Here is a 23883-nt window from a genome sequence, read left to right as displayed (position 1 = left end):
AAGCGCGTCCTCCTTTCTCTCATGCTTTTCGCTGCTTTCCTCTTAACCTTACCCCCACACCACAGAAACCGTACGACTGGTATCCCATTGACTCAGATACTATCAAGCAGCTTCGCAGGGCCGTCAAGGAGGACGGGTTAGGTAGCCCATACGCTTCCCAAATACTGCAGAATCTCGCCATGGACTTTTGCCTCCCCCAAGACTGGGCCTCGCTTGCCCGTTCCATTCTTAACCCCGGCCAGTTTGTTGATTGGCGTGCTCACTTCCAGGCAGAAGCAGCTAAGCAAAGCGAGCAAGACGCAGCCACTGGAGTCTATCATCACTCCGAAGCCTACTTAGGCACGGGAGCGTTTATAAATGCATCTGCTTACATTAATGTACCTGCCACCTTTTAGCCTATCCTTCGGGTAATCGCCTTGCGAGCTTTTGCCAACTGTTCCGCCTGTCGGCCTACCAAATTCACCAAGCTCCTCCAGGAGCCAAATGAGCCTTTTGCCACCTTTGTCTCCAGGGTTGAAGAAACCTGCGCCAGGAAGGTTAGTGATCCCCAGGCCCAACTGGCTCTCACTCGAGAACTCATTCTCGAGGGAGCCAATCCCCCTTGCAAGCAGGCTATTCTTCCCTTGCGGGAGAAAAGCCTAAACGATTGGGTACTCGCCTGCAGCGCCTTTGACCCAGCTGCCGCGTCCCTAGCCCAGGCTGTCTCTGGCGCTGTCACTGCCGCCTTAGCCGCCACCACCGGTTGCTTTAAGTGCGGGCAGAGCGGTCATTTTGCCCGGGAGTGCCCCAATGCAGAAGTCAACCGCCCGCCTTTCATGCAGCGCAATGGGCGCCCCCCTCCCACTCCTTGCCCACGCTGCCAGCGTGGCTATCACTGGGTGCGCGATTGCAAAAATAACCCCAAAACCCTCTGCCGCTGCCCTGGTGTCAATCAGCGCCAAAATGCTGAGCAAGCTTTAAACTCCAAGCGGGGCAAGCCTCAGCCCCATCCCTAAGAGGCAGCGTGCCGGCCGGTTCTAATAAAACTAATCACTTCACCGGCAGTAAAACGCTTCTCTGGACAGTCCCTATCACTCCAGAAAAGCCTACTCGTAAGTTAAGAATAGAGGGGCAATGGTACACGGGCACGCTCGATTCCGGGGCAGAAGTCTCTTGCATGCCCGCTCAGTATGCCACCATGTGCATGGTTCTCGATGGTCCCTCAGTAGTGGGAGCCACTGGTACCTCCACCTCTCTCCAGGCCATAGGGCCCATTAAGTGGGAGGATGAAGAGGGCCACTCAGGCACCTTCCGCCCGTTATTTCTACACACCATAGACCAAATTTTATGGGGCCGTGACATCCTCGCCGCCTCTGGGGCAGTGCTTACCATGCAGCCCCCCCAATAATGTGCGCCACTGCTCGTTTAACACCTCCAGCGCCCGTTCCTCTGCAGTGGGATACTGAGGACCCTATATGGGTGGAGCAGTGGCCCCTTCCCACGCATAAATTAGTAGCACTCCAAGCCCTTGTCCAAGAACAATTGGACGCTGGCCACATAGAGCCTTCTACTAGTCCCTATAATTCACCAGTGTTTGTTATTCATAAAAAAGCCACAGGGAAATTTAGGCTCCTCAATGATCTGCGGGAAATCAATAAGCATATTCTTCCCATGGGTTCCCCGCAGCCTGGCCTCCCCCATCCGGTAGCCATCCCGGCCCACTATCATGTAGCCACCATTGACATCAAAGACTGTTTCTTTTCCATCCCGCTACATGAGCGAGACCGCCCGCGCTTTGCCTTTACAGTTCCCGTCCCCAATCACGCGGGCGCGGCTAGCAGGTACCAATGGAAAGTCCTCCCTCAAGGGATGCGTAACAGTCCGGCCATCTGCCAAATGTATGTTAATCACGCAGTGGCCCCCCTGCGAAAGCGGGCCATGCTCATCCATTACATGGATGACATCTTGGTGGCCTCTGAGGACGCCGAGGCACTTCCTCTAATCCTCAAAGACCTCACCACTAATTTAGCTGACCTCGGCCTTACGGTTCAGCCCGATAAAGTTCAAATTGTGCCACCATTAGCCTTCTTAGGGTTTAGTATTGATAGAACCATTGCCCCGTCCGCTCCCCAGCTGGACATACCGGATCGGGTCACTATCACTGAGCTTCAACAGCTCTGCGGTCAGATCAATTGGCTCCGCTCTGCGTTGCCGATCACCACCGCGCAGCTCCAACCACTCTTTATGCTGCTGAGTGTCCCTGAAGCCCCGCCGCTAGCAATCTCCCGGCGCATTAAGCTCACCCAGGAGGCAAAGGAAGCCATTGCTGCAATTAACAAGGCACTCGCCGCCTGCTGTCTCAACAGGTTCAGCACTAAAGAGGGCAATCTTATAGCACTCATCCCTACGCCCGGCACACCCATGGGCTGCCTGTGGCAGGAAGGCCCTCTACTTTGGGTGCACCCTGCTAAAAGCCGGCTTAGAAAAATTTGCCCCGCAGTGCGGCTCTGGATCAGCCTAGCTTCAGATCTAGTTACCCTGGCTGTTCATGTATTCGGAGAGCCGCCAGAAAAAATTGTTTGGCCCCTAGACGCAGGCCAAACCCGCCTGCTTATACGTGATAACCCGGACATGCAAATCCTCTTAGAAGGATTTCAGGGAGAATTCAGCTGCCACTATCCTAGCCATCGACTGTTACAGGGGCTCGCCAAGCTTCCCTTCCGCAGCCCCTTCCATCCTTTCCCCTCCTCTGCACCCATCCCGGGTGCCACCACCGTCTTTACCTTCCGTTTCGCCTTCCTCTCTTATTCACAGGACCACCCGGAACCCCGCCTATTCAGTTATGTCAACCTTCATTCAGTCCAAGTGGGGGAAATTCTGGCGGTGTCATACGCACTAAACGCCCACTGTAACCACCCAGTAAACATTTTCACTGACAGCCTCTACACTTATCAGGTCTGCCGAGTCCTCGCGTTTTCCACCTTTTTCCCCGGGGACTCGGCCATTGATAAAGCACTTTCTACCCTCAGGAGCATCCTGGAGCATCGACAAGATCCTTGGTTCATTAGCCATATTCGTAGTCACTCAGGCCTTCCGGGGCCCTTGGCTAATGGCAATAGTATAGTAGACCAAGCGGTCTCAGCTCAGACTACCCAAGCTATGCTAACTCACACGGCAGCCCCTCCGGGGGATGCTGTTAACCAGGCTAAGTTATTGCATTCTAGATTTCACTTTTCGGCTACGTCGTTGCATCATTTATGTGGCCTCCCCCTAGATACCTGTAAACATCTTGTCCGCAATTGTGCAACTTGTGCGCCCTTTGCGCCGCTTGGCCCCTTGCAACCTCAGGGAGTCAACCCACGAGGCCTAAAACCCAATTCTAGATGGCAAATGGATGTAACTCACGTTCCGTCCTTTGGGCGCCTCAAGTATGTACATGTAATAATTGACACCTTCTCAGCCATGTGTTATGCAGTCCCCCTCGCCGGGGAAACGGCCAAACACTGTATCAAGGCCCTAAGACAGGGAATTCTCTTCATGGGAGTCCCCTGGGACATAAAAACAGACAATGGACCTGCCTATCGCAGTGCCTCCTTTGCGGCCTTTCTCCAGTTATACAACATCACCCATCATTTCGGCATCCCCTATAATCCACAGGGGCAAGCCATTGTGGAAGCAGTCCATCGCCGCTTAAAAACACACATTGAAAAAGAAAGGGCAATGCTCCCCCAGGCAACTCCAGGGGACCTTATCATAGCAGCCCTTATTCACCTTAATCTACTCACATTCAATAAAGAAGGACTTTCGCCCCTACATAAACATTGGGGGCCCTCGTATAGGCCCACCCAGGCCCCGATGGTCTACTGGAAGGACCCAGAAAATAATGCCTGGAAGGGTCCCTCCCCACTCCTCGCCCAGGGGCGCGGGTTTGCTTGTGTTTTCCCAGATGATGCAGCACAACCAATCTGGATCCCGGGAAAAGCAATCCGACCCGCCACCAGCAGCCAAACGGCTGACAAGACGAGAACGCCGCCGTCTCCGCAGCCTAACATACCAGATGACAACCTTACAACTGGACCAGGAAGGCCGTCCGAGAGCACCCCCGGAGAGGCCTGAAAACTCGCAAGAGGAAAGACAAGAAATCGTCCAAATCATGCGCCTATACAGACAGGCAAAAGCCAGCCCCCTACACCTTCACAACCCTCACCCAAGCATAGCTTCTCTTCTAATAGCCATGTTAACCCTCGCCTCTTCTACACAGGCCAACCCCCACCAGCCTTGGAAATGGACACTAGCGTGGTGGGAAGATAACATAATTATACGAACCAATATCTCTATGCAAGTCTCCTTTTCCATTTACGCCTCCGACCTATTCTCCCCAGGTCGTTTCCCTACCAGTCTTAACCAGGCCCAATATTACATGTGTCCCCAAGTAAATCTTGGAAAATCATATTGCAACTCCCCAAAGGACTATTACTGCCCGTACTGGGGGTGTGAAACAATAGCCACAGGTTGGAAACCTCCCGTTTCTGATCGTTATCTAACCCTTACTGAAGTTGAAAATGCCTGTATGTCCAACAACGGTCTGTTTGAGTTTCTCACCTGCCCCAAAAAGCTTATACTCACCGTGCAGCTTCCTACTGATCCCTCTTGGCTACTCGGTCGAACTTGGGGCTTCCGAATTTACTTTCCAGGAGGCGACCCAGGTTCCCTTATTTTGATAAAAAAGGAGGCTGTACTAAAAAACCCCTCTGCTATCGGTCCCAATAAAGTCATTAACCCCCTTTTTCCACAGCCCTCCAGCCGCACCTCAGCTCCAACCAGCCGCACCTCAGCTGCAAACAATGCATCGCCAACCCCACCACCCCGACCTCCTCTACCCCCCTCTCGCTACTCCTCTCGCTACTCCTCTCCCCTCCTCGGCCTTATCCAAGCGGCCTTCACCTCAGTGAATTCCTCCAACCCCAATCTTACCTCCTCTTGCTGGCTTTGCCTCTCCACTTCCTCCCCCCTGTATGAGCCAGTTGCCTCCAACCTCTCCTTTTCAGAAAACACAGAGGACAGCCCCTCGGAATGCAATTGGAATACCTCTGCCGTCCCCCTAACCTTTCATTCAGTCTCCTTTACAGGAAAGTGCATCCGCCCTCGCTCAAGTAACTCTCCCAACCTCACAGCTTGTGCCAACTACTCATCTCCCAGCAGCTCTGCCAAATTTCTCATTCCTCATAACTCCTCCCAATGGCTCTGCTCCTCTACAGGACTTACCCCCTGCCTTAACGTGCAAACCATCAATATAACTAAAGAAACTTGCCTCCTAATTGTCCTTATCCCTAGGGTCCTGTACCACAGCGAGGAAGACTTCTTCCTCCACCTGGAAACAACTGCAGTTCCTGCCCCTCTGCAAAAGCGAGAGCCCATCACCGTCCTCACGATTGCCTCCCTCCTAGGTCTTGCAGGCGCTGGCACCGGAATCGCTGCATTAGCCAGTCAAGGCTCCGCCCTAACTCACCTCCGGGCAGCTGTTGACGAGGACATTCGTCACCTACAAGACGCTATTTCCCATCTTAAAAATTCTATCAATTCCCTCTCTGAGGTCGTGCTCCAAAACCGCCGAGGTCTCGACCTTCTCCTCCTCAAAGAAGGAGGCCTTTGCGCCGCCCTAGGAGAAGAGTGCTGTGTATATGCCAATTCCACAGGTCTCGCCGAAGACAGCCTAAAAAAGGTCCGAGAGGGACTAGAACAACGCAAAAGAAACCGTGAAGCCACCAACTATTGGTCCCACATCTTTACCCCCCTCCTCCCATACCTCCTCCCTCTCATCGGCCCCCTACTAATGATTATTCTAGCTCTCACCCTAGGACCCTGCATTATCCGCAGAATTGTCCAGCTTGCTAAAAACCAAGCCAATGCTGTCTTTTCATCATTTGTGCAAGTCCAGTATCAACAACTTGCCTCCACTGAAGAAGCTGACCCTCCACAGCGTCGCCACCCTCGTCCATCCCGCAAGCAGCGAGGCCCCTCTCGAATGCCCGGGCGCCGCACCAACGTCGAGCTCCAGCCTCTCTAACTACCATCTACCCCTATCCCTTCCCCCACCTCCCCTTTCCCTCATCCCCTGGCGGATCTCTCCGGTAAGCTTCTTCCTCTAATTAGAAAAGAAGGGGGAAATGCGGGACACTGTTATCGAGTTCCAACTTGGCGGGCCTGGGCCAGGGGAACTGATCAGCCCCTAGGAAAGGTAGTGGGGCACGGGTGGTAGCGCCCTCCACGGCCCCCCGGGCCTGAGAAAGTGGAGCCGAATGTAGGCCCCATTTCCTCACCCCAAAGTAAAACCGTCAGGGGAAGCTTGCCAGAAAAAACCGCCCCCTTTACCTTGCCCGCCCACTCCCCGTTACCGGAGCAACTCCCGCCCCTTTTCAAACAACCTCCGCGCCCTCTCAGAACCAATCCAAACCTTTAACCTCTACAGCTACCCCGCCCTCTAAACCGCCCGATATAAGCTTGTACTCTCCCCTAATAAACTCTCTTGGCTTCTTCACCCTAAAAGAAACGTGTCCCGCCTGTTCCTTCTCGCCGCCCTCCACACCTTGCACGCCTCCGCCGGGGACCTGGCCAAGTCCCCCGCCTCGCCCTCACCTCCGGGAAAGAGCCCCCGCCGCCGGTACCCTCCGAGCAGTCCTGAGAGCCTAGGATTTAGCAACCGGCCGCCACCCCCCCCCCCCAGACGAGTCAACTGCGACCGCACCAGAGAATAAAACATGGGGCTGTATAATATAGTGAACTCTCTTGAGGGTGAAAATATTATAGAATTGATTGTGGTGATGAATGCACAACTCTGTGAATATACTAGAAGAGAGTGATTGTACACTTTAGGTGGATTGTATGATATGTGAATTTATCTCAATAAAACTGCTTAATATATATTAAGAACCCCCGTTCTTGTGTGAACTCATTGGCAAATAGAACCTTTGAAGATATTATTAGATAAGGTGTGTCCAAACTGAATGAGGATGGGCCTTAATCCAGTATGGCTACAGTCCTTATAAGCAAAGGAAACTGGACACAGCCAGAAGCTGCAAGTGAAGACACTGCCATGTCACCGCCATTTGGAAGAAAAGCCAGGGACCAAGGATTGCTGGTAGAATGCCATGGTCTTCACGGAGAAAGCATTAACTTGTTGATGCCTTGATTTTGGACTTTCCCTAGCCTCAAAACTGTGAACCAATAAATTCCCGTTGTTCAAGTCAACCCATTGTATGTTATTCATTTTAGCAGCTGGGAAACTAAGACACCAAGTCCTACTGAGATGTTTAATTTTGGGTTAAGTCTTATATTATCCAGAAGTTTTCAAATCATAACTCTTAACCTTTGTTTTGTTATAATTTACAATTCTTATCTGAAATTTACCTGGTGTCTTGTTTTACATATCTAAGGGGTATGTACTTTCTCACCAAGCAGATTCTAAGTTATGTGAGTAGGAAACATAATGTCCTGTCCTTGTGATATGTCTGGCACTGAGCACAGACTCTGGAATCTGATAGGTGTTTAATAAATATTTATTTAAGATCCTAAGTCCCTGATTAATTTTGGATTTCCTTGTTTTTCATAATGGCAAATGGTTAATCAGGATGATGTGAATATAAGTCATATACACTCACGTGCTTCTGAAACCCTCAAAGAACACTTCCCAAATAGAGGGTGGTGAAACAACTATTCCCAATGACATCAATGAGGAAGTTAGTTTTCATTTTATTTGTCAAAGGCTGTTTGATAGTAGAAAACTAGAGTTATTTAAAAAGTATTAAATTCTCATATATAAAAACATAGAAAACTGGTTATTGGTATCCTTGGGGATTTATGAAGAGGAAGAAATGGATGTTATTTGGTTAGTCATTAGTCAAAGAAAAATTTTTACAGTGAAAAGGTCATATTATTAATGATAATACTTTGAAGTCCAGCCAGATTAATGTTAGCACATGACACTTTTCTTACAGTGCAGGTCATGTGAAAAAGTGTGGGTATGGCAACTTTCCTTTCTATCAAATATACTCACTATAAGTTCAGAGTAAACCCATTTCAAATCTTTCAAGGCACAGTGGTCAACAATAAAATGAAGGGAGAGAAACTAATTTAGAATTTATCCCAGCATCTCTTTCTTAAAAACAAACCCAAAAACAGAATGTGGAATTTGATTTGCTTCTAGAGTTTCTTCATTACATACAGTACGGAATACTAATAAATATAATCAGATTCATGTTCCACATTTCCCTTTTGCACTTCTAGCTCTCCTCTGCTCGTGCCCCAGGAAGTTCCTTCATAACTTGAGAAAGGTTCAAAAGGAACTCATTTTGCAATAGGCTGAGAGCTTCACTTCACTATTACACTCTCTCAAAGAGAAGAAATGAATAGCTTGCCAAGGCCAGGCTAGCTAAGCTATTGATTCCGAGATGCATGAAACATGCAGCTGCTCCTCTGTCGTCCTCTACCATGTGCATGTCTCTGGTTTCCAGTGCCTAAGGACCAGCTTTACCAAGCCCAATGCCACAAAGCAATCTAAAGACATAGACTGACCCCTGAGACATAGATCTGCTTTCAGGAGATGGATAGACTCAACTAAATGCCATCCAAACAACAATCAAAGATACAGAGCCATCATAAGATGTTACCAGAGGCATGTATTTCCATTTCAAAGAAATAATAAGGTGTAACCTGGTTCATAATGGTAAATGGTTAATCAGGATGATGTGAATATAGGTCACATACACTCATGTGCTTCTGAAACCCTCAAAGAATTACTTTCCAAATAGAGAGTGGTGAAACAACTATTCCCAATGGTATCAATGAGGAAGTTAGTTTTCATTTTATTTGTCAAAGGCTGTTTGATACTAGAAAACTAGAGTTATTTAAAAAGTATTAAAGTCTCATATATAAAAACATAGAAAACTGGTTATTGGTATCCTTGGTATAATTTTAATAATTATTAAAAAATTAAACATGTTAGATAAGTTAGTTTAAATCCACTGTCACAGGACAATGCATCTGACAATAGTAGTTGAAATTAAGTTAACAACCTGGCCTTGCTCTTTGGCCACCTGTTTCTTGCTCTGAATCCAAAAGACTTCATGAAAAGGGTTTTGACTCATGCCAATTCAACATTCCTTTGGACACATTCCCTAATTTGAAATAGGTTAAAAGATTGATTGTACTCTTTTAGATGAGACATTATACCTCACCTTCTATGATTTCCTTTCTGAAGCAGCCCATGGGATACATCACAAGAGAAATGCTAACAAAGAATGACTGAGCTTACTTGGGGAAGACCTTGCAAAATGTCTGAGTTGAACAGCAACAGGCATATTAACATTCCTTCCCAAACTCTGTCTCACAGGCCAAACAAATTCATCTCATTCTCTGTTAGGCTATGTGGAAACATATTTCAAAATTGATCTCAACTTGGAGTTATCTCTACATTCAGGGTGGCAATGAATCCTGAAGGCAGTTGCTTGTGAAAAACAGAATTGACTGGCCGTTGGTTCCAGTCTAAAATCATCGGCAGTTCCCACAATGCTACATAAAAACCAGGACACATCTGCTCTGGAGTTATGTCAAGAATAAGCCCAGCAGCCAACACTGTGGTCTGACTTCACACCCCAATCATTTCAGTTAGGATTTCTTTTTGGATTTTATTCAATTTTCAGTGTCACACTTGAGTGCTGGTGAGGTGAGCTCAGAAAACACATTTAGAGCCACACTGGATCATCAATGAAATCAGCAGAGCTGGAGTGGATTACTCGGCCTTAGACTGGACACCTGGGCGAGGGGCCCGCAGGCAAATAAGGGGATGGTCGGAAAATGACACGTCACAGTCATCATGGTTTTAAGAAGTTTATAAGGAAATTTGCTGGAACCTTACCAAAACTTGGAATAAAAGGTGACAGTGTCCTAAACAGATTCCTCTATTTATAGCCTCCTTTCCTGAATGTTCAAAGTGGAATCACCGTGAGGTGGATTTCTGTTACAGTACATAATATTTTGTTAAAACTTCAGCTTAGAAAGAATTCCCCTCTACGGAAGGCAATGAGCCTTCCAGTTTTGAGAACTACCAGATGTGGGAAACCAGGAAATCTATTTACAGAGGATAGTAATGTGTTGAAATGTCTATTTCCATGAGTTCCAGACTGCCTTTGGCCCACTATGCTTCTTGGTGGCCAGTGATCTTCAGTGCAGAAACATACAGGATATTCTCTTTCCCTCCAGGAATGAAATAGATGAGCGACTGCTTAGTTTTGTCTCTCCAAAACTCTATGCTTTGTAGATGATAAATAAGTGGCCCTCCCATGGTAAAAAAGAAGCGAAGAAAGAGAAAGAGTAGAGAGACAGGGACAGCAGAGCAATATTAAGAGAAAGAAGGAAATGTACAGGGAGAGAAAGAGAAATCAGAAAAACAGAGTCAAGGTAGCAGCAAAGAAAGAAATGCTCAAAAAAAAAAAAAAAGAAAATATGACAATGGGACTAGGAAAAGATATCCAGGAAGACATGAAGGGATAATTTTAAAGACATGGAAGATCCAGGTGGTAAAATAAGGGAAAGATGAATTGGTCAAAACTGACCTTTATTGATCTGATTACCCATTGCCAAAGCTCTGTGAGAAGAGGGATTTTGGTCTAAATGAAAGTTACATTAGCAAGGCTAGCTGATAGATTTGTTGGTTTAAGATTTTGGCAACTAATTATGTATAACTAATTATGTATAATTTAAATGATTAATGAAAATAAATGCATGAAGACAGCCTGGCAGAGTGGAAAGAGGGAGTCTTTCTAGCCACATACACTCAGGAATATAGTCTGGGTCCCCCAGCTTTGGGGGAAGAGATGTAGGCAGTTTATGTAATCACCCTGAGCCTCAGCTTTCACATCTGTAAATGGGGCTTCCATACACTGTGTTGCATAATTGCGAGGATTAAATGAGGATATACATATAGAACATCTAGCATTGTGTCTGCCTCAAAAGCAAGTTATCAGTGTAAGTTCACTACTTTTCTCCTGCCCATGCATTATTTTAAAATCATTCTCTCTCCCTTACAATGCATAGACCTTTTAAAAATAAATAAAGATAAGAGGAAAAATATGAACATGGGGCCCTCAGACTACTATACAATCAAAGGAAGGAAATGCCTCTTGGCTGCCTATGATACAAACAAATGCTCTTTTTTCCAAATACTTAAATCAGCTGTAAATATAAAATCTGCATAAATTTAAAATTCATTTCCGATGAAATAAAAAGAATAAAAGGAGAATAAAATAGCTCTCTCTTACTTTATTTACTCCTATGATTTTTTTTTTTTTCCTCCTTGATACCCTTCCTTGATTAACAATCATACATAAGAACATTCCAAATTCTCAAGAGTACGAAATGTTGCATTTGGTTGAAATGGAAAGTGTTGTAAAGTTTATTTTAAACCTAGTCTACTTTGAATTGATTAAATTAAAAAAATCAATAGGTTTATCAGGAACAGACAATGGAGACACTGTCTTTGAAATAAGCATACTGAATTTTCCCCAAGGAGTGAACAATTTTATGAAGAGGCTGCAGTAGAATTATAATAAAAAATTATAAGCATTCTTTCATTAGTCCCTTGCCATGTCTTTCAATCCTACAGCATTCACTATAGATTTATTCAGCTGGAGAGCCTTCAAACATCTGGTTTAAAATAATTCATGTTTTTATTACTTTTGAATGCTAAAAGGAAAAAAAAAAACCAACATCAACAAAAAAAAAAACCAGTGTATGAATCAATTATGCCTTCCTTCCTCTTTTCCTTCCTACTGCCTTTTTCATAAATTGGTCATTATAGTGTTCTGTGAAATATGCCTCTCTAAATTGAGAGCTACAATATTTTTAGCCTTGAGGGAGCTGCAAACTGAAGCACTGCAATAAAGAACCTCAGTGCCAACAGAAGGGGTAGAATAGAATCCTTTTAGCATAGATCAAAGGAAGGTTTAAAGGGCAAAGAAAACCAATCATTTCTAAATAGCAATTTGATCCAGCAAAGGTAGAGCTGAACAATAGTAAGAGTGAAGGTATTTTGCCTTTTTGAAGGGTTAAAAGATGATTACGGCAAAATATGGATATTGAAGAGAAACCCTATTTTCATTATTATTTTTATGAAATAATTTTATTATTGTTGAATAAAGGAAATAAAGTTCTAAACTGCTTCTGTAAATAGATTAGAGGATTCTTCCTTGAAAAACAACACATTAAGCCTTTCTTTGCAGCAAGAAAGCCTCATAATTTGCATGCAAGTGACTTTTAAAAAAAGGTAAATAAGAAATAATAAATGACTGTGCCTAGGAAGCTGCATATAATTCTTATGGAACTGGAAAATAAATATTATAAAATAATAAAAGGTAGGTTTTTAATAAAGCAATTTTCAGGGCAGTTTTTATTATTCCTACTGGTGAAGCAAATAAATTAGTTCAGATTGTAGATAACAGAATGGTCACACTGGACGACACGACGCAGATCAGGCAGATTACAACATAGTGTCATGGTATGATACAGAAGCATGTTGTGAAATTTTATTAATTACAGTCTTTAAAACATGGTTTTATTCACTTTATTTTCTGATACCTTTACCAACTGCATTCATTGTGTTGGCTTGATCAATGACAGTGTCAGAGAACACTGTGGCTGAGGAAAGAGATTTGGTTTTGTGCACTGCTGTACTAGGTGCTAAGGAAAGGAGTGAGCTCATTTTGGGTCCTTAAGGGTCACTGAGGAGTCTGCTGACCAAGATGGCCTTAACTTCCCTTTAGCTTGAGTAAACTTTTGACAAGGGGCTTCTTCCTGACTTCAGGCCCCTGGCCTCCCTCTCATTCCAGCCTGAAAGGATCCATACCAGGCGGTTCCTTACCTCCCCTTTCGCCACTTCTGGCCCTTACAGACTGCAGGTGGCCCAATTACTGGACAGAAAAACATTCCAAACCAAATGGTCTTAATTGCAACCTCAGTAAATCACCCACCCATCCCCGAGATCAACCCCCCAACCCTTACTCTATTCCAGTGCTTTTCCTCCAACCCATTCCCAGTCCTTAAAAAGCTTGTTGTCCTGTTTCCAGATTTGAGTTCTTCTCTCTTTCCCATAGCACCGTAAGTGTGAATAAAGTTATCCTTGCCTGTTTCACATTGTCCAGTGCAATCTTCTTGACACTGCTTAATCATCCTCAGTTAAGGAGTATCTGCCTTGCAATCTGGGGATTCTTATGGCTATGATTACTGCATACCTTCAAAGTATGAGGCTGTCTGTTGTATCCTGAGGATACAAAGATGACCATGAACTCACGGAATAGGAAGGTTGGAGAACATATAACAGATAATTAAATAAATACAAAATACACATGATATTAGTGGTGGGTACAGTTTTTGAAACTGAGGTAAAGAGGAAGAAAATTCTACCTATGAGAGCAGAGAGCAGAGAGAACAGGGATGTTAGAATGGGTCAGACGTTAGCTCCAAATTACTTTGATCCTCTTTGATCTGTGTTGGGCAAGTTAGTGACTTCTCTAAGGTTCAGTGTCTTCAACTGTAAACTTGGGATGATATCACTAATTCACCAGCATCCTCACTAGCCTGTACATTGATTGTATTTGTGAGAATTTCAAGAAAGCCCCACTTCTAGAGATATAACCCAGTGCCAGAGCATTTCGCCCTGTGAGTGGGATGCAGGCTGGGTTTCAGGGTCGAAACTTCCCTAAACCACATGCCACATCTATATGTGGTGGCCCTGTATCTCAAGGATGACTCTGATTTAAAAAACCCAGACCATCGACTTTGGGACCAACGGACACTCATTAATGACGTGGGTCACTCAAATGCCAGCTCCTCTCTTTCACTCCCTATGCAAATTAGTTTAAGGTTTTACATGTGCATGGGCATTCCAGATGGCTCTTGCACAGTGTAACATTTTGAGCAAGGAAGGACCATGAGCAAGATTTAAGTTGCGTTTTAAGCAAGGAATTTGGGCTTTCCTGAAGAGGATGAATTTGGGAAGCTGCAGTGAGATAAGAAGCAGGGTGACTGATTGGGAATCTACTCAAAGTGATGACAGTGAATAAGGATCAGAACTAAGATAACAGAAGCTAAGAGCAGGGATTACACACGAATATAAGAGAGTTTATAAGACTTCCTATTGATAAGAAATCATGGGTGAGGGAGAAGAAGGTGTCATGGATAAGATCAGACAACTGGAAGGATGGTAGGGGAGCCATTAACCGTGATAGAGTGTAGAAAGACTACATTTCCAGGCGACACATTGAGTTCTCCTTTACATACATTGATTTGAATTTTCAATGTGTGCAGGATATTCTGAAAGTCTGGAATATGGCACTAGGACTCTGTGGCTAGACCTATAGCCCTGGGATTTACTAGAGTTAATAGTAAAGTCAGAGAAGCATGCTGGTGAAAAAGGGGCCTGGACAAGAAGTCACTCCCTTGGTGAACCTGATGCTCTAGATACACTTTACTGTAGTCATACATTAGACGTCACTGCTCACCTTTTCCCACAGCATTCCTTCTTTGTAGCGTGGCTCCCTTCTTCCACATTTTCTCCCATAATGGAGAATCCTATACTATAGGGAACATTAATTTACTGAAGCAGGTGTACTTATGTCACTGAAGATGCTGGCAGTTCCCCAGATTAGTGAAAACTTCATCCAGTGAGTCAGCACCTGTTACTGTAATTTAATTATACTATTGTATTTCTGCCTGGATGTTTTACAGCATTATATGTAGCCTAATTGCCCATATTTATAAGCATGAACTTTAAAACAAAGGGCAAGGATTGGTAGATACTCTCAGATCTTGTCCTTTTGTCGGCAGCTGTGAATTTTAGTGTCCTTTCTATTTGGACTGAACTGACTCCAAATTCAATGCTGGACTAGATACAGACATGGCAGATAAATGCAAATCAGACTAATGACAAAGCATTTAATCAGACACTATTAGAAAATGTACAAGATATAAAGTGGAAGAAGTGTGAAGATGCTATTTGGAAAGTGAGCTAAAAACTTTTACTATGGAAAATTTCAAACATATACAAAGTAAAGAGAATAATATAAGAAATTCCAAATAACCACTGCTGACCAGTTAGCACCCATGGCAAGACTTGTTTCATCTATACCCCTATTTGAAGTTATTTTCAAATGTTTCATTACATGAAGAACAACTGTGAATGACAATTAAGCTTGATCCAGAAAAACTATTTTCCCCAGCAATTCCTCTTCTCTAGCTTTGTATTAGGAGCTCACATGAGGTACAGGTTTAATTAATGCAAGTTCAGTATAATTACCGCAAGCTTCTCTTTCAATCTGTAACAGCCTTTAAAAGTGGAAGCACCCAAAATTCCAAATGGAAGGCTTTTTAAAAGATTAGCCTTCAGGATTTGGGATCTAGTATACTAAGAATGACAAATAGATTTTCTAAATAACATGCTTTTAAAATCCAACCTAATGGTGTAAGCTTTCTTTTTAGAAGAAAATTTCATGATTCTAATTATCTAAATCTCTCTCTGACACTGAGATTTGAAGTTTACTGTGTTGCTCTGTTCTACTCTTGGGCATTTTGCAGCACTCAAGATATGGGAATCACCATCTATTCTATGTAAGTGTGACTCATTAATTACTGGCTAATGTTTTCTATAGTATATTGCCAAATAAAATTAAGTTCTAATAATGTAATTCGAAAGATGTCAACCATAATTATTGGGAGAGAGTGGAATACTGGCCATCAACTTTCTAGTCCTTTGAACTAACTTATTCTTCTATGATATGGACTCACTGGCAATACTTCACCTGAAGTGTCATGTGAAACTACACCTGTAAGATAGCTTTAATGCAAAAATATATTAGTCCAGAAGATTTTAGTTTCAGTTCATTAAGAATGAGATGATTTTGTTGTTTTTGTCCCTTCTACAAATCATTGGAGGACTTTTAAAATACTAATTTAATATGCAATATTTTATCAGTTCCTTACTGGTGTCTACCCTACAAGTATACCTAACAAGTATATTCATTTCCTTAAAGAAAACTTTATAGAGTGAAAGACTAATTGGAAACCCCTGTCCTCGATCCATTGAAGTATCCACTTAAGCTCTTGCTCAACAGTGAGTTGCCCCTTCTGAACAAAAGGTGATGACACATTATGAAGTTTCTTTACCAAGTGGTACCCTGCAGTGTATGTATTTCTCTCCCACAACAAACAGTACTGAATAGACTAATAGTCACGTGAGATATGCCAAACACCTGACAGTATTATAAACAACATTTATAAGGCAGCATTAAGTTAGAAAAAAGCATAGAATAGCAGTGGCATGAAATAAGATGAGCTGGCTCGCCCTTAAGTGGGGTTTCAGGTTTTGAAATTACTTCAAAGAAGGATTTCCTGTAATGGGTGTACTGATATACAACATCCTGAGTGTTTTGCTCTCAGACGATAACCTGCATCTTTTACCTACCTAATTAGCAAAGGGCAAGATTCCCTATGGAGCAAGGTAAACAAATACGAATCACTTATGTGCTGTCACTATGCACCAAGTCTCCAGTATACAAGCAATTGCTTTGGGTTGAAAGATTCACTAGCCTAACAGTCATCTGTGTCCCTATGTGAGGTAAAGTTAAACAAATATGGGCATTTGGGGAGTTTACTGAGAATCAGGTTATATGAAACTTTACTCCCTTTCTAAGGAAAACTGATTTTTGAGAACTTACTCATGAAATCTTAAAGATGTCATTAGGAAAACTAGGGACACACAAGATAGTGGATGCACAATATTTTTGGTTCTGGTTTTGAAAATGTATTTTACTTATGTAATATGTTGTCACTGTGGAAGCTAATGGATATATGGAATATCTCTGTATTATTTTCCAACTTCTTGGGAGTCTACAGCTATTTTCAAATAAAAAAATTTTAAAAAGATAGTGGAAATCTATTTTAATTAAGAGAAAATTTTAAACAACGATGTGGTTCAGAGAAAACTCAAGGCTATTTTTCTCTGCCATCAGAGAGTTACGACATACTGAAAATCACATCAAAATCAGAGGTCATAGTTTTGTGTTTCGGCTGTGCTACCTAAGATGTGCGTGACTTAAATTCTGAGTTTGGGCTTCTGTCTGTGAAATGAGGAAATCATACCACCTATGAAGACATGGTGAAGAATCAAGAGACAAAAGGGTTGATTTTTTTTTAACTGTAAGATACCAAACCATCAATACTTCCAAGATTGTCCAAATTAGAAAAAAATTGGTACCGATAATAATAAGCAACCCATTATTACAGAAATATATCCTAGGCCAAGTTACATTTCTCCCAGTCTTATAAGTATGGACAGTTAAAAAATGATGCAATGGCTGAAGGTGAGAGCTAGTTCCATACCCGAAGTTTCACTGCAAAGGGGAATTTGGTCTTTCCTTCTACTTTTTTGATTCCTAAGGCAGAACAATTTTCTACAGGAGAAAATATGTTTAAATGCACAGCATGAAAAGAAGAGCTTACTTACCAACTTCATCCTGAATCTCTTCAGCCACTGCAGGTACATTGTAGAGCAGGGAGAGAGACTGGTTCATGCGCTCATAAATCACACGCAGGTGTGTCATGACCTGCAAAGGAGGACAGCTCCAGGTAAAACCTCTTTGGGATAGGAATACTTTTTCTTATCAGACACCACAGAAAAAGGATAACTATACACTTTTAAAATAAAACTGATGAAATGCTACTGGAACTTTAAGCTGAAAGAATGTCCTGATTTTTTGTTCTTCTATCGTTTATTCTAACTTTTCTTCCATTGTTTGCTCTGCTTTAAGGCTTATTTTTAAACTTCCCATTATATTGCACCCATGTTAAGACAGCAGATCTGAAAGACCACCTCAGATTTATAATATTGAGGCTCCCTAAAACCAAAAAACCTTGAAGCTCTAAATCTATTTCTTTGCAAATTCTGCAAGTCATAGGAACAGATTTAAATCTGATGGGGTATTTCACATTAAATATATATTTTTTACATCTTCTATTTAGGAAATGTAAAAATTTCAGATTTCCAGAGGGAAATCCTGGTTTTCAACTTTTGAGAAGCTGGGGGTATAAAACACATGATCACAAAGCTTCATTTCAGCTGACATTAAATCCAAGCATTGGGATAGCAACCGAGTTTATTATTGCCTGCCACAATTCAGTTGAGCTGGTTTTGGAGGCTTTGGTTAAGCAAACTTTTGCTTTTTTCATTTCATTCATCAGAATTTTAAACAGTTCCTTAAGAATCAGCAAGAGTACACAATTAAGATTTATATATTCTTTATTATTTTCATAACTCATAAAATGCCAAATCACATACTGCACTAAGACGAACCTTTAGAATTGACCAGGTGTTAATGAGCTCTTGACATATATGTATAACACCCATACCTGCTCTGGGAACACCTGGACATCCCATCACCAACCCAAGAAACAGGAATACTGGATGGTCAAAGCTGCAAATGATTAGCACATTCTGCGCTTACCTGGGACCGGATCTGGGCAGCTTTCTTTGGGTCCACCATGCGCACATGTTCAAAATGCTTTAAGGTGTGCTGCCTGTCTTTCTGCTCAGCGCGGACATACTTCTTTAGCATGTTGAACACGTGACGAGGCTGTGGGGAAAAAAAGCAGAAGTTTTTTTCACGTTTGTTCAAAATATTGCTTCTTCCAGTGGTTTTGTGCCATAGGTCAGAGTTCCCACTAATTCATTCCATGATGTAAAAGCATCAAGAATCAGTTCTTGCAATTCTCCTTTTTACACATTTATCCCACTCCTTTCTTAATGGGCAATTACTTAGTTGATTGGCCACTTTTCTGCAACAGCATTTAGTTTTTGCAGCATATAATATCATTGTTCTCCTTAATCAACACTTTCTTTTTAAATGGCAGCATCCTGCGATAGAAAAAGGGTAGATAGATATGGGAATTGGAATTAAGTTAGGTCCTTCCCTTCTCTTGCTTAAATATACTGACAGGGACATATATAGAACCACATTTCTGCAAGCACAGTCATATTATCAATGGTTATCTTAGAAGTAGTTTTACAAGTAATCCCAACATCAGTAGCATATAATAGTAGGATAATCAAAATGAGAAAAACAATAGGCAATTTAACCACTACAAATCTGGAGTCCAAGGAACAACTGATAAGCTCTAAGAGACACTACAATTTTTCTAGGAGAAAAGCCAATACTAAACTGCAGTTATTCTACTTTGAAATTTAATTAAGTTCTTTGTAAGCTATCAGATTCTAATCCTTTCAGCAACAATTAAGTTTAAGTGCTTCTGTTTTTTTTTTTAATTTGGTTCCACTTCATTTTTATTCCAGTTTTACTTTAAAACATTCATAGCAATAAAATAGGAGAAAAACTCTTTTGTCTTCAACAATTCTGTTGCTACATGCACTCTACCACACGACCTTGTAAAACGATTTCCGAAGACACACTTTCTTCTTTTTTTTTTTTTTAAGTCAGTTACAAAGGTTCGTGTCACGAATTGGCAAACCTAGTTATTACTAATCTTTGAGTCATGGGTCCCTTGAAAATTGGTGGGAAGGTACAGAATTTCTTCTCAGGGCTGGGAGAAGAGAGATTCCTAATACTTTTGTTCACATTATACAATTTGCATGGGAGGAACCACTCCTCCCTCTTTCTGCTTTGCTAACTACTTCTCATCATTAAGGGGCTGAAATCCCAGGCTGAGTTTGGAGCCATTTTTTCCCATGAAATGCTGTGCAAATCCTCATTATTTCACTTAATACCATCTATTAAATTATTTATGTTTCTGACTCCCCTCCTAAAATGTCAGCCATATAAAGGCTTTACTTTGCCTTATTCTCTTTCTTTATCAGGTCCCAATCACATAGCACATGACACAGGGAGCGTGTTTTGCATGTCTGTTACATGCTCACCATAGAGGCCTCATTCCTGTACTTGGGAGAAAAAATACAATGAAAACAAAATAAACCTGTGCCCAGCTGCCTTGCTCATTTCTTCTATCTGAGAAGGGATGTGCCTCTCTAATTCCAAGGCAGGCAGACAGCACAGCTTGAAACACAGCTTTTGGCAGCACATCATCACAATTCTAATGTGTACTATGAAATCTGATTGAATCTACAAATCAGATGGCCTTCTAAATCTTAAAGAAAAGCAGTAAAAGTGATAATCAATAAGCTTATATAAAATATATATTTAGAAGATCATAGGTTTATACACACTACCCAAGAAGAATTTTTAAAAGGTCAGAAATTAAAGACCAATTATTGTTGAATGTGAAGACATTGCACATGGAGGATTGTGCAATCAGGATATTACTTACCCTTGACATTTGCTCATTATAATGTCCCAAGGTCTAAAAAATCCCTCTAGCTCTAGAACAATTATACTGTGATAATTCGGGATCATAACCCATCACTGGTGCAGTTGACTAGCTAGTATTAGAGTTTTCTTAGTTGCTCCAGTTCATATTTTTCTCTTAAAGAGCATTGATTGTTTAGAATGTGGATATTTTTTTCTTTAAAGAGCTTATATAAGGAAAACCACTTGAAGTTAAAAATAAGGCTGGCTTTTTGTTGTAGTTTTATTTTTTTTTTTTTGCAGTTAGTTATCTATGAATGCTTTGATAAAGGTATTTTGTCCTGAAAAGATTGCCAGCAAGAAACATACATGTGCACCAAAGGTGTTAAGGTTCCACGCTGGTCTTGGCATTATTGTATTAAGGTATATCTGTATGCAGAGGATGGGGCTGCAATTTCTGATAACCGATTCTTCTTTTTCTTCCACTACCACCACAAACAACATTCATTCCCACCAGCTAATTATTAATAAAATTATCTAAGCATTCTTCTTCTCATCTGCGCAATTCAGACAATAATACCTTTCATTTAGAGTGTTTGAGAGGATTGAACATGCTCTGTGTTAGCTGCCCAGCATGATGCTTGGTCCCTAGCAGGCATACAATAGATATTTATTTCTGCTACTCAGTCTCTGCCTCAACTCGACCCCCACCCCTTTGTATTCCACTTATTGTCTGCTTAAATGAAGAAGGCACTGATTTAAGTGTTTTATGCATCAAATTTTCAAATCGTTAAATTTCATAGCAACCCTGTGACAGAGGCACAGCTGTTCTCTTCCCTTACACACGAAGCAAGCTACTTAGAAATAAGGTTAAGACACGTAGCTGGTCCAAGGTTATGTAGCTATTCAGTGTGGAGCAAGAACAGGTAGACTAGCTGTCTAGCTCCAGAGCCTGTGCTCCTAACTAAACATCATGCAAAATGCCTTTCCAGGAGAATCTAAAATGGGTCAAGTTGATGGCAGTTCTACAAAGTAACTTGTAGTGTTGAAAACAGGAAGAAAAAATTGAATGTTTTAGAAAAGAGAATATGTTCTAGGAGACCTCATCTGAATTCATAGTTCTTACAAACTCAGCTAACACTCTTTTTGAGCGCTTTAATATCAGCTCTTCTAATTGTGTGGAAGAGGATTCAGATTTACCTTGTTTACTCTCTCGATTACTGTCCTAAGTGTTGGGTTTTTGCTATTCTTTAGCTAATGTGCCAGATGGAAGAAGGGGATATAGCAAGATAGGAAGGTCCTCTGCCGATCTCCTTAAAAGTTAGGATTACTGGAAAGTAATGAAAGGTATTAGTTAAAAGTTAAGATTTTGTGACATTCACAGATCCTACTTCTAAAGTCATCCTTATCTTCCATTAGCACGGAAAATCAGTAAGTTCATGTGTTTTCTACCACTTATCTCATTTAACACTGACATTTCTTTATTTGCTTCCATTTAAGAAATATATTCCTGACTTCCCCCGAAATCCCTTGAGCTGGATAATGAAAGAGCAGCACACGAGGCTCTCCTGATTCCCCAGGCCCTCCTATGGTTTTTTCTCTTTCACTCTGCCAGGGAACAAAGCTTCTGCCCAGTTAATGAGCTCTGCAAGCCATCATAAGACATGACCTCATCACTGTTTATATGAGCTCAGATACACATTATGTGTGTATCTCTGTAAACAGAAGCCTTTTCTTTCTGATGCCTATTTCATAAGCAAAGCCTCAGGACATGAGAAAATTCAGGAAGACATTAGGATGTCCCTCAATAAATGAATTACAAGGATCTGCTTGGTTGATTTGGCTATGTAAAAACATTTCTAGGAATCATGCTAGAAAGCGAAAAACAAAATAAAATATCACATGAGCTCTTATGCTGGGGGAAGGCAGGCAAATCATACCAAATAAAAGGGTGCTTTTTTCAACACCTCAGATATAAACATTATTTTTAGTTAAGATAGTTCCCCACATTTTTATAATTATATTTGCTTTAGGCTAAAAGAAGAAAAAAAAGTCCTACTTTGGTATAGGATTAATGTATATTTCATTCAAAATAGAGAAATAATTACCTTCACAACTTTTAGCCAGGATATAGAATTATCAGGGCTCTGAGCTAGTTATATTTAGAGCCATATATTCTATCACAGAATAACAGGGAAACCTGATTATTAAGGGTGGGGTGGGGTAGGGTGGGTTATTATATTATGCTAGGTAGGACAAGGATGAAGTTTTTAAAGTTTTAATGAAAAACCTAGATATTCACACAGAAATGATAGGGGAAAAAAATACCTGGTCTCTCTATCAAGCACATTTTATCAAAGTACTTGCTAATACTATTGCGACACTACTCAAATTTAAGACAGGATTATTCATATAATTAGAAAAATAAACATAAGAATTCAAAGGAAGGTTATAAGGATGTTAAAAAAAAAGAAAGCTTAAGCAACATTATGTTTTAATGACTTTTCATGTGATTTGAATCACCCTCAAATCTTTAAATCTTCAGTAACTAGTAATAACAATTTTTCTGGCAAATTCCTATTATTTCACAATTTAAATCTCTATTTATTAATACTACAATCTGGTTATACTGGCATTGGATTGCTAATCATTAAAATTTATAACAAAGACTAGAGATAATAGAAGGAAAAGATCTGCTTCAGGGGGACTAATTATATTCAATCCTTTTAATTGCCCCTATTGTTTGGAAAGAGTGTTTAGCCCATAATTACACAGTATCTATTTACAACTCATGTGGCACTTTTCAATTTGCATTAAATTCACCTCACAATCTCACTTCAATTTCCTAAAGAAATTTCTTAAAGGATTAAGAACAGGCATAACTAAGATGGATTAGACATCATTACTAAGAGAGCAAGAGAGCAAGAGAGAACATTCTTGAACATCTTGGAAAATTAACCAATGTCCTAAGAAGAGGAGAAAAACAGATCTCCACCACCTGGCATAGTTCTTGGCACAGTTTTGTTGCTAATAAAGGATTTTAAATTAAATTAATAAATAACCTAGAGCTAAATATAATTTCAGAAGTAGTTTCAGTAGCATAATACAGCCTTCATGGTATCAGAGCAGAAAATAACCGAATCTCCACTAAGACCTGCATTCTCAATTTTCATGGAACCTATTGATTTTTACAACCCCATTTGATCTATGTTGAGGTCCCTTGGGAAGATTGTTTAACTGAGAATACTTTCCAGAAAATACACTTAATACACTCTACTGTATAAAACAAACTAGCCTCAACAAGATGATAGATTTCATTTATCTCAAAATATGTATTAGCTTATAATCTCACTGCTTGTGGTTTGATGTTGGATTCATGTAGGTAATTTTGAAGGAAATGTTACAGTCCTTCCCTATAAAAGGTAATATATTTTAATTAATTTTTCCACTTCTCAGATGTGTAGCCTTTTTCATTCAGTTCTTTTACATAGTTTCTCAAATTTGGTGTTCCTGAGACTTGGGATGAATCACATAGATTTCACTG

At 41.4% G+C, this 23883-nt stretch overlaps 1 protein-coding gene across 6 annotated transcripts in view; it reads right to left on the bottom strand.

Moving 5' to 3' along the window:
• LOC119531590 (amyloid beta precursor protein) overlaps nucleotides 1-23883 on the bottom strand; it is a 310781-nt gene that overhangs the window by 54657 nt on the left and 232241 nt on the right. For all 6 annotated transcript variants that reach the window (XM_037832974.1, XM_037832984.1, XM_037832991.1 and 3 more), the window contains 2 exons: nucleotides 18528-18656; nucleotides 17531-17630 (listed from right to left, as the gene is read on the bottom strand). In XM_037832974.1, the coding sequence (XP_037688902.1) occupies nucleotides 17531-17630; nucleotides 18528-18656 (229 nt within the window). The remainder of the gene's footprint in view (nucleotides 1-17530; nucleotides 17631-18527; nucleotides 18657-23883) is intronic.

The sequence above is a fragment of the Choloepus didactylus genome, chromosome 1 (genome assembly GCF_015220235.1).
Source record: "Choloepus didactylus isolate mChoDid1 chromosome 1, mChoDid1.pri, whole genome shotgun sequence".
In the NCBI taxonomy this organism is placed as follows: domain Eukaryota; kingdom Metazoa; phylum Chordata; class Mammalia; order Pilosa; family Megalonychidae; genus Choloepus; species Choloepus didactylus.
This window is presented reverse-complemented; position numbering and strand designations above follow the sequence as displayed.